Below are 14134 nucleotides of genomic sequence, written 5' to 3' on the forward strand. Positions count from 1 at the left end.
TTTTGTTTTGCAGAAATTCTACAGCCAAACCCAATTGTTCCATATTGGTCAGAGCCCTCAGAAGCTCTCGTTGCTGACATCTGGGCAGGGTCTGGAGCCACGCCTGGAATTTAGTCCTTCCGTTCTGGAACTGGGACCACTGCTGCCTTATACCTCTGGAGATGAGGCTGAGGTGATAGTCAAGAATCCCTGCAGCTTTCCAATTGAGTTTTACTCCTTAGAATTTGACCAGCAATATCTCTTTGAAGAAAAGGTAAGTACAGGCCACAACCAAACTCAATTTCCCGGCACATGCTGGGCCTTGCCGTGTACTGTGTTCTCTCTGTGTAGAATAACTTCCTCCTGATCTTTCCCCTCTCATTCCCTTGAAGCCTTTCTTGTCAATTTAGTCATCACTTTGCTGTGGCCTTTCCTGACCTGTTTCCCTTGCCTGATCAGAATTCATTGTTTCTTTGTGATTCCAATATACATTTTTTAAAAATAATTGAAAAACTAATGCCTATTAATTGTTCAGATTCAAACAGTAAAGAAATTATATACAAAAACTTTCCTGTGTCAGTATATTTGAAGTGAGTTACTTGTAGGCAACCTGTATTGAAGATGTTTTATTTTTATTTTATTTTTTTGCAATATTAAATTTTATTTTATTTTTTTTTCCTTTTTTTAAAATTTTTATTGTTGGTTGTTCAAAACATTACATAGTTCTTGACATATCATATTTCACACATTTGATTCAAGTGGGTTATGAACTCCCATTTTTACCCCGTATACAGATTGCAGAATCACATCGGTTACCCATCCACTGTTTTACATATTGCCATACTAGTGTCTGTTGTATTCTGCTGCCTTTCCTATCCTCTACTATCCCCCCTCCCCTCCCCTCCCCTCCCAACTTCTCTCTCTACCCCGTCTACTGTAATTCATTTCTCCCCCTTGTTTTTTTTTTCCCTTTCCCCTCGCTTCCTCTTGTTTGTAATTTTGTATAACAATGACGGTCTCCTTCCATTTCCATGCAATTACCCTTCTCTCTCCCTTTCCCTCCCACCTCTCGTCCCTGTTTAATGTTAATCTTCTTCTCATGCTCTTCCTCCCTACTCTGTTCTTAGTTGCTCTCTTTATATCAAAGAAGACATTTGGCATTTGTTTTTTAGGGATTGGCTAGCTTCACTTAGCATAATCTACTCTAATGCCATCCATTTCCCTGCAAATTCCATGATTTTGTCATTTTTTAATGCAGAGTAATACTCCATTGTGTATAAATGCCACATTTAATTATATATATATAATTATATATATAATGCCACAATTAATAACCTAGACTTAATTGACATATATAGAACATACCACCCAACATCAAGCAGTTACACTTTTTTCTCAGCAGCACATGGATCCTTCTCAAAAATAGATCATATATTATGTCACAGGGCAACTCTTAGAAATTATAAAGGAGTAGAGATAATACCATGCATCCTATCTGATCATAATGGAATGAAACTGGAAATCAACGATAAAAGAAGGAAGGAAAAATCATGCACCACTTGGAGAATGAACAATAGGTTACTGAATGATCAATGGGTTATAGAAGACATCAAGGAGGAAATTAAAAAATTCTTAGAGATAAATGAAAACACAGACACAGCATATCAGAATCTATGGGACACAATGAAAGCAGTTCTAAGAGGAAAATTCATTGCTTGGAGTTCATTCCTTAATAAAAGAAAAAACCAACAAATAAATGATCTCACACTTCATCTCAAAATCCTAGAAAAAGAAGAGCAAAACAACAGCAAAAGAAGTAGAAGGCTTGAAGATGTTTTAAAAATATATTCTGCCATCTCTGTCTTTAGTTGGTTTATTTAGTCCATTTACATTTAATGTGATTATTGATATCTTAAAGCTTAAGACTGCCCTTTTGATTTGGGTTTTTTTTTTTTTTGTTCTATATTTACTTTTTCCTGCCTTCCTATCAGTAAAATTTCATTTTTATTTACCTGGAGTGTTTTTGAGTGTATCTCTTTATGTAACTTCTTTAGTTGTTATTCTACATTCATACATATGTGTGTATACATATATATGTTGTTGTACATATTACTATATATATAATATATATAATATATGTGGCTTATAACCAACTGGCATTGACATTTTATCAGTCTAAATTATACTAGAAACTTTTTCTCCCTTTATCTCTCCCTTTACCCTTCTTACATTTTAATATAACTGTCTTATATCAGACAGCATTATCATTTTTGTTTCCACTCTCAAACATAAATTAGAAAAATTCAAAGGAGAAGAAAATGTATTTATCTTTGTACTCTTTCCATTGTTCTTTCTTTTTTCTCCTGGTATTTCAAGATTTCTTCTTTCTTCATATCCTTTCCATTTAGAGACCCACCTTTAGCTATTATTTTAATGTAGTATGCTGGTAAAATAAAAAATTCTTAGTTTTCCTTCTTGAATCTACAGATTCAAGAAAGGAAAAATTCTTGGTTTTCTTTCATCTAAAAATGTCTTGATTTTCCCCTTGTTCTTGAAGGATTTTTTTCCCACAGGATATAGATTTCTGCAACAATGGTTCTGCCAGTCCTTGAAAAATATGCCAGTTCCTCCTGGCCTGGTCTAATGAGAAATCCAACGTCATTTGAATTGTTTTCTCTCTCCATGGATAAATGTGTGTATGCATATGCATTTGTGTGTGTGTGTGTGTAAAGTTTTCTCTCTCATTGCCTTCAAGAAATTTTCTGTGCCTTAATTTATAGAAATCGGACTGTAATGTGTCTTGGCATATATTTCTTTTGGTTTATTCAGTTTGGGACTTGTATATTTTCTTGAATCTGTAGATTCTTATTTTCCCAATTTGGAAAGGTTTTAGCCATTACTTCTCGGCAGCTGCCTGCACTGACAAGATGATCTGGGTTCAAAGGAGCTGGCTGCAATATTAAACCAAGAAAACGGCAAAAAAAAAAAATCACACAACACAAAAGTAGTTTTCATGTCGAGGGTAGGACAGCTCTGCAACCTTAAGGGTCAGCTGGAAAAGAGAGCGTGCATCCAGAATCTCTTTATTTTTATAGGGGGGACACACACAAAGAAACTTTGATGGAATGTTCTTCACCAAATAAGGCAGGGGATAAGGTTTCAAAGGTGGAGTCCTGCTAAGTGATGTCTTATGGTCAGCAGATTGACATCTTGGCAAGTCACACCCATCTCAGGTGCTGTGTGGGATCACAGGCAGAGCGAGAGGAGAGGTGCACATACGTCACGCAGCCCAATCAGCGTGCAATGCCAGATCTGTCCGTCATATAGCTGCAATGCATGTAGCTCACACACACAGCCCATGAATGGCTCACAATTACTTATTTGAGTACTTTTTCAGCCCTACCCTCCTTCTACTCTCCTTCCAGGACTTCTGCAGTACTAAAGTCTGGTCTTTCGTTAGAGGTCACAGTTGAAGCTCAGTTTGATTGTAGACAGCACCCTTAGCTCACATTTTCTTCACATGAGTATCTTAAACGTGCTACTACATCATTTGCTGGTAAGATGTGACTGCACATGAAGTCTGATACTGTACTAGTTATCTTTGCTTTATGGTACTAGCCTAAAACTCAGAAACTTAAAACAATAAGCATTTGTTATCTCATGATTTCAGTGGGTCAGTATTTGGAGATGGCTTAGTTTCCTCTAGACCCTCCCCCACTCAGCCTTTGAATCTTCTGTCTGCCTTGTTGGCAATGTTTACACCCTGCCTAATGCGCATTCTGCTCCCAGGAATGTTCTCAGAAACAGAATCTGCCCCTCTAGAAGGGAATCTTTTCATTAGATATTTATGAGATCCTCAGCGGCTTAGGTGGGCACAGCACCCTCTGTGGTGCGTCAGTTTCCGTGGAAAGCACAATCTAAGACTCTGAGATTTACCTTTGGAAGATGTATTAGATGCACTCTCAGGAGCAACACCTATTCAGGGAGAATAGAAACCAGAATGGACAGACAGAGACGATGAGCAATGAGGAGACTGCAGTGGAGAACTTAGATCTAACTGCACAAGGAGCTCTGGAGCTGGGTTAGCCCTTCCACGGTACCCAACAAATGCAAGTTGGCCACCTTCGTACCCCAATGTCCACCAGTCTGGTATGTTCCTTCCCTTTCCCACTAAAAAAATGCCACCTCTGTCCTATATAAATTTCTAATATTGATGGATCTACACTGAGCTCTTTCTTCATTCTCATTGCTCACTTTTCATCCCCAACATAGTACCACTCTGTCTTTTACTGTAGCTTCATAATAAGTTCTGGTGCCAGGCAGGGCAAGCCTTGCCTTTATTCTTCTTCACCAGTGTTCAAACTTTTCTCGGTCCTTTGTTCTTCTATAAAAATTTTAGAATGAACTTATTATCAGGGGCTTTCAAACAAGTAAAAATGATGATCTTAGAGAAGGGTTACATAACAAAACAAACTCACACACCAATAAATCAGGTAGGAGAGGAAGTACATGTTTTTTAACTTCATTTTACTGTGTTTTATACATATACATATGTCTTTTCCTTCTCAAAGATTTATAAGGAAAAAAAACAGGCTCTCCAATTAAATTTTAATTTTAAATAAATAACAAATGTTTTTTCAAAGTATAAGAATATTCAAATATCACATAGAATATATTTACACTAAAGGAAAGTATTTGTGGTTTATCTGAAACATAACTTTAACTGGGCATCATGCGTTTTATCTGGCAGCCCTAATACATATTCACACACACACACACACACACACACACCATTTTACCTTATTTCCCCTGGATCCTCTATTTATGAGAACTCTAGTGTAATATGCGCCATGCGCCACATAAGGTCATTTTGGACAGCAGTCTCCTAAGGTTGTATTGCCTAATGATATCTTAGTTTGTGAGTCCACTGTATGGGATTGGTAAAACAAAATCCCTTAACATATTTCTCATGTCTTATTCTTAAGCAGTGCATGACATTTTTTTAATGAATGTGTCCCTCAAAGTGGATACTAGATTTCTGTACATTTGTCATTGGAAAAAAAAAAAGTAAAACAGTATACATTATTTTCAAAGCAAAAAGAAAATTCTTTGCCACATGAGAAATGTCCAGGCAGACATGGAGCAAAATAAGGATCTTGAACCCCCATAAGTTCAGGGTTCAGCCCTACTTTTTAGATCTCTCAAAAGCACTCCCCGCCCCCCGTGAAATCCAGGAAGTATTTCTACAAATTTCAAGCCTCAGGTTGGAGCAGAGTTTTCACAAGATCAAAGAACAAAAAGAAAACTTCAGTATGACCAACAGCAGTTCCCGTTCTCCCCTTGAGCAGATCTTGCGACAACTGAAGGGCTATGACTCCTACAACACCCTGCTGCTGCCACCCCGCAGTCCCGGGGAGAAGCTGCCCCCAGAACTGTATGAATACTTTAAGGAGGTGAAGAAGTCAAAGGAAGAGCAGATGAAGGCACAGGAGAATGGTGAGCACTTACCATGGCGAATCCTTGGCCCCAGCCACTGCCCTGGCCTTTCTAAATTACCCCTGAATTACTTCGTAATTACCAACCAATTACAGAGTACCTGCCCGATGCCAGGTTCCTTCGGTAACAGGACCCTTCCAAAATGGGTCCTGTTATCCCCAGGTCATGGATACAAAGACTGGGGCAAATTCGTTTCTCACTAGAGTTCAGTGTGATATTGAGATTTAAAAAGAGCTAATAGAAGGGCTGAGGCTGTGGCTCAGTGGTAGCCCACTAGCCTAGCCTGTGTGAGGCACTGGGTTCATTTCTCAGCACCACAAATAAATAAATAAATAAAGTCTATCAACAGCTAAGTACACACACACACACACACACACACACACACACACACGAGCTAATAGAGATAGAAGAATATTTGCTATTTGCTAGACATTCCACTCAAGGCTTTACACCTACAGAAGAAAACTAAAGAACAGAAAGTCTAAATTTTAAGTGGCAGAACCAGTCCCATCTTTTTGACTCGCAGAGTCCATAACTGATAGCAACTTCACTGCCCCCTAGGGGTATTTATTGGTAATGCAAAGTAATGTGTTGCGTAAGGTAGATATTCGTGCCCTAAAAGAGGTAGCAGGGAAATTCATACAAGAAATTTCATACAGCAAGCCCATCCCTGTGCTTAAAAGCCAACTCTAGAGCTGGTCTGCTCTCTTAATAATTTTGTCTTTTCTGGCCCAGCACCCCTGAGTCATCCCATCATCTGCTCGGGTCCTCTCATGTACTCAAGCAGAAAATCCCCTTGCTGGCTTGTAGGACTGTGGCTGATGATGTGTGGCCCCTGCCCTTCCTACTTCTCTGGTCGTCATCCTGGAAATGTCCCCAGCCTGTTCTAACCTGCTATCTTTCATGTAACAGCCATCACATGGGTAGTTATTTTCTTCTTACCCTCATACCACCTCCTCTAGATAAGAAACCCTTATATGGTCCAGGCATGGTGGCAGGAGGCTGAGGCAGGAAGATCTTGAGTTCAAAGCCAGCCTCAGCAAAAGTGAGGCCCTAAGCAACTCAGTGAGACCCTAGCTCTAAATAAAATATAAAAGAGGGCTGGGGATGTGGCTCAGTGGTTAAGTGCTTCTGGGTTCAATCCCTGGTGCCAAAAATAAAAAGAAGCACCCATATAAACCCATGGCATGAAGCGGCAGCCATTACCCTATAGCACCCAACAAATTTGTGCTGTTTGAGGGAATGAGCTGTCCTCTGGCCTGCCTCGTGGTCCCTCAGGAAAGCAAGGCTAGTAAATGCTCATGTGGCCGAGAAGAGGGCTGGCCCAGCCAGTCATGTTGGTTGAGCACTGTGGTCGTTTGCTAGAGCTACCCTAAGAAATGCCAGCCGGGTGGCTTAGCCAACAGGAATTGACTTTCTCACGATCCTGGAGGCTAGAAGTCCAGGGTCAAGGTATCAGTAGTTTTGGTTTCAATAGTTTCCTCCTGTCCTCCCACTGTGGGTTTTTGAGTCTTAATGTCCTCTTCTTTTGCTGACACCAGTGGACCAGGGCCTACCCGTACGACCTTGTTCTGCCTTAATTGCCTGTCTGAAGGCCTTATCTTCAAATACAGCCACATTCTGAGGAGTTGGGGCTGAGGAGTTAGGACTTCAGCATATGACTCTGAAGGCACCCATAACAGGCACCCTCCGTGCTGCAAACACTGAGTTGAAATGCTGGAGGAGAAAAGTCAGAGTGAACAGCCCCTGACTTTGACAGCTCACAGTCAGCAAGGGGACAGAAGGAGAGAGTTAAATTTAGAGGGACTGTCCCACGGCCTGAGGCAGAAGGCTACAAGGGGCTGCCATGTACAAAGGACGTCATGAGGGCAGAGAAGGACCTTGTTGTTTTCGTGGTCTCTGAAGACCACAGTTACAGGTGCAGTTTTCCATTTGGCCCAGTGGAAAGTGATCTGGAGCTAAGGCTGAGAAGTGTGCCGTGACTCCAGGAAGGGGCCCTCTCTGCGCTTCTCCCAGCATCTGTTCACTGTGCACTCTGCTGTAGACCGTCCTTGTCTGCTTCCCAGGCCCCTCCAGGGAAGGCCATCTGCCTCATTCACAAGAATTCTGAGGCTCAACTCTCAGCTCTAAACAAAGACGATATCTTGCCCCAGGTGAAGGGACCCACCTTTATACAATCCTGGCCCACAGAGACACTGTGAACCAGGCACAGAGGAGGGTGCTGGTCTGACAAAATGGCAGGTGTGCTTAATAGTGATGTGGGAAATGCACATGAGAAGTTAGGGGGAGAAAGCGGGCTACGGATTGGAATGTACCATTCGATCTCAAGTAGAGTTCTGAAAAATTAAGAATTCAAAATCCGAGAGGCTGCAGCCCTCCTGTGCTGGTATTATAAGACTCAGCTAGGATTCCTGTCACCATTTCTTTGTCTCTCCCAGTATCTTTATAGGGCTAAACTTTATAACTTTTGGCTCTTCTGGATTTTCCAAATTTTCTGAGCAAGTGTATAATTTGGGTATCTCAACAAATGTTAAAATACAGAAACCCTATGCACAGAGAAGCTTCACAGTCCAGGATGATGGTGGTCTATCCAGCAATTCTCCCCATTGTCAACTCCCTGGACCCCCATCGCCCCTGTGCCCCTCCCAGCTCCTCCCCCTGTGTTTGCATCTTTTTTCCCCCTTGCAGAAGACGAAGATGTAACCATTTCCGACCAGGGAACCTCCGCCAGCACAAAGCGAACATCACTCAGCCGAGGGATCTCTGTCACATCCTACCTGGAAGAGCGGCACTACCCTGACCTCAAAATCTACCCAGATGAAGAAGAGGATGAGGACAGCCTGGAAAAGATAGTGTTCCAAAGTAATAGAGCATTTTAATGGTTGGGGGCCAGTTCTCTCTAAGCAGAAATGAGGAGATGGTTCAGTGCCCTGTCACCTTTCTCCATGGATATCCCCTCTGGGCCCCCTAGTACTGGCTCCCTGCCTTCTGGAGAGGCCCCAGTCCACCCTCACATCATGCCCCAAGCACAGACGTCTGCTGGGGAGCTCAGCATATGGCCCATTCTTCTTGCCACGGTTAATTGCATTTTAACTAGGCTAAGTATTAATCTGAATCTTTAATACTAGAATTTCAGCAGACAGGAGGGTGGCTGGAGAGCTATTCTGGGAGACTGGAGAGCATTATTTCCAGTGTCCCTCTAACTGGAGTCCTCCTCTTAACCTCCCAGTTTTGCAGTCGCATCGTCTGGCATGTATTTTCCCCAAAGTACACAAGACACTGAACTTACATTCAGAAAATTAGTTTCAGCAAAACTGGGTTCGTGAGGACTGTTTGTTGCCTGTCAGGATGAAGCACACACTGCCTTGCCAGGTGCCTGCTCAGGGAATAGGAATCCTGAGCAAGGCTAACAAGATCTTGAAAGAGTTAAGTTGTCATTCTGGGCCCTCGTCAGATTTGCCAGGTGAATAAATTAAAGTGGAAGAATGCAGTGGGAAAACAGACCAAGACAGAAGTTCTTGGCTTCCATGCCTCATGATTAATCCCACCAAGATCAGCCCCTAAGTGGCTCCTGGCCGCCCCTGGCAGCCTTTCCCCACCCCACACATGCTGGCTGTGCCCCCGTCTTCCACATCTCCCAGAGGCAATGCTGGACACCTTGTGAAGACAGAAGCACACCCCAGTGCTCAGGGTGGGAAACCTGGGAACCATCTAGATGCTCATCAGTAGGGGAATAGTTAAGTTATGACAAATCTTTACAATGGAATTTATTTAGAGGCTATTTTAAAAAAATAAAATCTGTATTTTAATAAATGAAAAGCTACTAAAAATATATTATGTGAAAAAGCAAGCTGCAGACAAAATTTAGGATATCATCCCAATTGTCACTAAAACACTGAACGTTTTGGGGTGACTGTAAGTATTTGGCCACATACTGCCCTGAATACCAGATGTATCACTCTGCCGCTTGCTTTTCTCCATTAGAGACATCCCTCCAGACCAATGTTTTTGATCTACATCAAGGTTTGGTCCTACTGTAACATCCTAGGCCACGCTGTCTCTGCTGCAGCTACTCAGCTCTGTCCCTGAGCATGGATGGAAGCAGCCAGGGACAGCACAAGCCAGAGGGCCATGGCCTTGTTCCAAGGGAACTTTGTTTACAAAAACAAGGAACAGGACAGATTTGGCCTATGGGCTGTAGTTGACCAGCCTCTGCTATCTAGGTCATTATTTCTACAGCTACTCTGTATGAATCCTATACTGTGACTATGCTATCATTTAATTTCCCATGATATTAGAAATTTAGCTGATCGATAATATTTTGTCACTATAAGAAGTCCCTCTCTTCATACAAATTCACTTTTTATTTTTCAGCAGGGGAGATTCCAGATATAGAATTCAAATCAGAGTGCCTATTTTTTTTAAAAAAAAAATTTAAATGATATGGACAAATCTCAGGCCAGAAAGAATGTTCTCATACTCTAGGTGGGGACGGCTGTAGCGTGTGCCACTCAACAACAGCATTTTAAAAAGAAAAATTCATCCCCACTGCCACCAGCCCCCACATCAATACATTCTGGGTGTATTACACATGCATACACACGTGCAGATATGCATGTGTATTTTTGTTTTGCAGGTGAGAAGATTCACAGCATTGACAGCCATTCTGCAGAAGAAGTTGGAGAGGTGGAAAACAACCCAGTGAACAAGGCTATCGCTCGTCACCTGGGCATTGACACTTTTTCAGAAAGTCACTTGGCCAAGAACCAGAAAGGCATCGCCATTATCATCCATGGGACACCCTTGTCTGGTATGTGACAACTCTGAAGGGAGGTTAAGATCAAGGAAGCCATGTCTCCTCCATAAACCTGGTGGCTTCCAGGGTGGTAACATCCACCGTGTGGTCAGGGCAGATTCTAACAATTTCATTTGAGGAACAACATACCAGAGAAATTACTAGATGTACCCCAGAGCCAAACGGCCCTACCTATGTGCAATCCTAGCACTGCCATTTATAGCTGTGTGCCTTTGGGAAAGTTACTGAAGTTCTCTGTGCTCAGTGTCCTCATCTATAAAATGGCATTAATAGTATTTCTTTTATAGGATGGTTGGGAAAAGCAAAGGAGAACATTTGTATAAAATGCTTACGTCAGTATTTGGCACATTGTAAACACTGAAAGAAATTATCATTACTATTACTACAGTTATTGTTATCATCCATCATTGTCACCATATCTGGAGTTTAAATCACCACTGAAAAAACATTCCAATCATATACTAAATAATCTCAAAGAATATTTTGCTAATCATAGTCCCATCAAGAAGAATAATCTTTCACAAGGATCCTTTTTTTGCCCCCAAGTTACACATGACAACTTCACCATAAACCCAAGTGAGCAAAATCACCTACATTGCCCAGGATCTTAAACTTGTGTAGTGGATTCCAGTTTGCAGAGCTCCTTCCCACTCATTTCTCTGTATAAACTCCACAACCACCTGGAGAAGAGAGTCCGATTGCCTCTACCTCACATGAAGTTAATGTTCAAAGAAACTTCAGAACTTCCTCCCAAGGTCCCCCAGGTAGAAAGTGGCAGAGCAGCAGGACCTTGGGAGGATGTCCTGGGAGCTCTCTTAGCTTCAGCTTCCTTGAAGAAGAGCAAGGAGACCTTTCAGATCCAATTATTGTCACTCATACTGCGTTTCTGGAACATCTTTGTTCTCATCACTGAGAAGCTCCAGGAATCTTTAGAAGAGTAACAGTCCATTATCCTTTCCTTTGAAGAACCTTCCCTTGAGGAGTCACAACCCAGAGCTTAAAAATTCTGAGGCCAGATTTGGGAGCAGCAGGTAGAAATCGAATAAGACGATTAAGAATGTGATGGAAAATGTTTTGAAGACCCCACTGCCCAGAGCCACTCATGGCATTTTTGTGTTGCACTGGAAGGAGTGTCGGAGAGACGATGAAGCAATCAAAACAACTGGAGAGTAGACCTGCAAATGCACAGACCTGGAGGGCGTCATTAGCCCTGCTCCAAAGGAGGGTCCAGACACATCTCCATCTGAAGACGACAAGCACTATTAGGGGGAAATGTCAACCTCAGCAACAATTCTCACATTTTTTAAATGGAGCTTTCCAGTTTGCAAAGACTCTTCAAGCAAAATAGTTTGAGTCTCAGATTGTTCAGCGTTGGGGATTTTGCCCCTTTGGGGTGTATGGTGAAGTTAGCAAATTTAATTTTTGAAGGCGATGAAAGACTCTTCAGCTTATCATTTAAGTGCCAAAGAATTAACCCCAAACTGTTAAATTGCTGGCCTTGGAGATATAAGGTTAAGAAGGAGAGCATCAACACCCCATTTCAAATTGAATTGTTTGAGCCTTTATCCTTACAATAATTTTTAAATATTAGAGAAAAATCCAGGACATTATTTTATAAGAGGGGGAAGAATAAGTGTAAACCCTTTAGCGATGTTACTTCTAGGCATTTCTTAGGAAAACAGTTATCAACGTGGACAAAGGTTAACTGCATCAGTATTCATTGCAGCACTGTGTACCGTAATAAAAATTGGGGTCAGTTGAATCACTCACTATGGGGTACTGGTTAATTAAGCCATGGTACATTAATGCAGGGAACTGTCTTGCCATTAAAAACAATGTCTTGGGGCTGGGGATATGGCTCAAGTAGTAGCGTGCTCGCCTGGCATGCGTAAGGCACTGGGTTCAATCCTCAGCACCACATAAAAATAAAAAATAAAGATATTGTGTCCACCCAAAGCTAAAAAATAAATATTAAAAAAAACAAAGTCTTGGGGCTGGGGTTGTGGTTCAGTGGTAGAGAGTTCACCTAGCACATGCCTCAGCACCACATAAAAATAAAAAAGTAAAATAAAGGTATTATGTCCAACTACAACATATATATATGTGTGTGTGTGTGTGTGTGTGTGTGTGTGTGTACTTAAAATGGTTAAAAAGATGTTTTGTTGTGTTTATTTCACCACAATTTTTAAAAATGGTGTTGTACAGGTGTGTTGAATGAATAGAAATAGAATAGTATTATGTCCAACTACAGCATATATATCTTCAGTGTCTTTTACATCCCTGTTCACAATAGCCAAAAGGTGGAAATAATCCAAAAGTCATTGATAAATGCATAAATAAATAAAATATGGGATATTATTCAACCTTAAAAAGAAATGAAATTCTGACATATCCCCCAACATGAATAAACCCTGAAGACCTTATGCTAAGTAAAATAAACCACACACAAATGGACAAATATTGTGCTTCCACTTATGTGAAGTACCAGCTGTGGTCAAATCCATAGAAATAGGAAGCAAAGTGGGAACTGCCGGGGGACTAGGGGGTGGAGAGTTGGGGGTTAGTAGGTGCAGTTTCACTCTGGAAACATGAAAAAGTCCCAGAGATGGATGGGGGTGGTGGTTGCACCACAGAGTGAACACATTTAGACATGGTTAATGAATTGTGCACTTAAAATGGTTAAAAGGATGTTTTGTTGTGTTTATTTCACCACAATTTTAAAAAATGGTGTTGTATCAGGTGTACTGAATGAATAGAAATGGATATTCATGACGTGTCATTTTATACAAGAAGAAATGCCATGCATATGATTTATAATTTGTATTCATTTGCTGTATCTGTAATAAATAGCCACAAACTTAGTGACTTTTTAAAAAACCATAAATTTACACTCTTACAGTCCTGGAGGTCATAGGGCTAAAATGGGTCGGCAGGGCCACTTTCCTTCTGGAGGCTCTCAGTGACCATCCATTCCCTTGTCTTTTGCAATTTCTAGAAATGTCACCTGCATTTCTGGGACCAGGGACCTCTCCTCCATCTTCACAGCATACCATCATTCAGTCTCTACTTCTGTCACCACATCACCTGCTCCAAATCCAACTCTCCTGTTTTCTTATAAGGAGTCTTGTGATTAGATTGAGCCCACCCCCAATAATCCAGGATAATATTAAGATCTATAAACTGATCACATTTGCAAAATCTCTTTTGCCATGTTAGATAACATATTTGCAGGTTCCAGGGATTAGAACACGGACATCTTTGGTGGTAGGGAGGTTATTATTCAGGCTCCTGTGTAACATGTTTCTTTTTTATGAGATACTAAAAACATAGTTAACTATGCAAATTTAGCAACCATAGGTTAACTATAATCTCTCCAGATGATTGAATTATGGATTTTTTTGCTTTGCTCTTGTCTGTTATTTCTGAATTTTCTGCTTGCTTTTTAAGAAAATTTCCTAGAAATCAGAAAAAAAATCAACACAGATTATTCTTTATAAGAAAAAGGAAAGGAGAGAGGGAGGGCGGGAGAAGGACAGAAGGAAGGAGAGAAAAGAAAGAGTCCTCCTGTTAGATAGTAGGAACTATAAGGTATTGTGAAGATCATCTGGTGGAAAGGGGAATCCCTGGTGAGGACATGGGTTGCCATGAACACTTGCCTCAGTCATAGGATTAGGACCAGATCCACTGCCCTTATGCCTGGCTCAGATCTCCCTTCTTTTTGCTGCTGTCCCCCTGGCCACCCAAAAGACTAGGAGGCAGAATACTCAGATCATTTTACAGAGGGGTCTAGGATGCAGAACAAATGAGAACCGTGAAATCCAGTGTCCTGACTTTTTTTTTTCT

At 41.2% G+C, this 14134-nt stretch overlaps 1 protein-coding gene across 1 annotated transcript in view; it reads left to right on the top strand.

Moving 5' to 3' along the window:
• HYDIN (HYDIN axonemal central pair apparatus protein) overlaps window positions 1–14134 on the top strand; it is a gene marked incomplete at both ends in the record, with an annotated part of 332822 nt that overhangs the window by 218094 nt on the left and 100594 nt on the right. The window contains 4 exons of the mRNA XM_081274731.1: window positions 14–253; window positions 5328–5475; window positions 8164–8337; window positions 10112–10285. Of these exons, the coding sequence (XP_081130857.1) occupies window positions 14–253; window positions 5328–5475; window positions 8164–8337; window positions 10112–10285 (736 nt within the window). The remainder of the gene's footprint in view (window positions 1–13; window positions 254–5327; window positions 5476–8163; window positions 8338–10111; window positions 10286–14134) is intronic.

The sequence above is a fragment of the Spermophilus citellus genome (assembly GCF_964194105.1).
Source record: "Spermophilus citellus genome assembly, chromosome: 18".
NCBI classification, from domain to species: domain Eukaryota; kingdom Metazoa; phylum Chordata; class Mammalia; order Rodentia; family Sciuridae; genus Spermophilus; species Spermophilus citellus.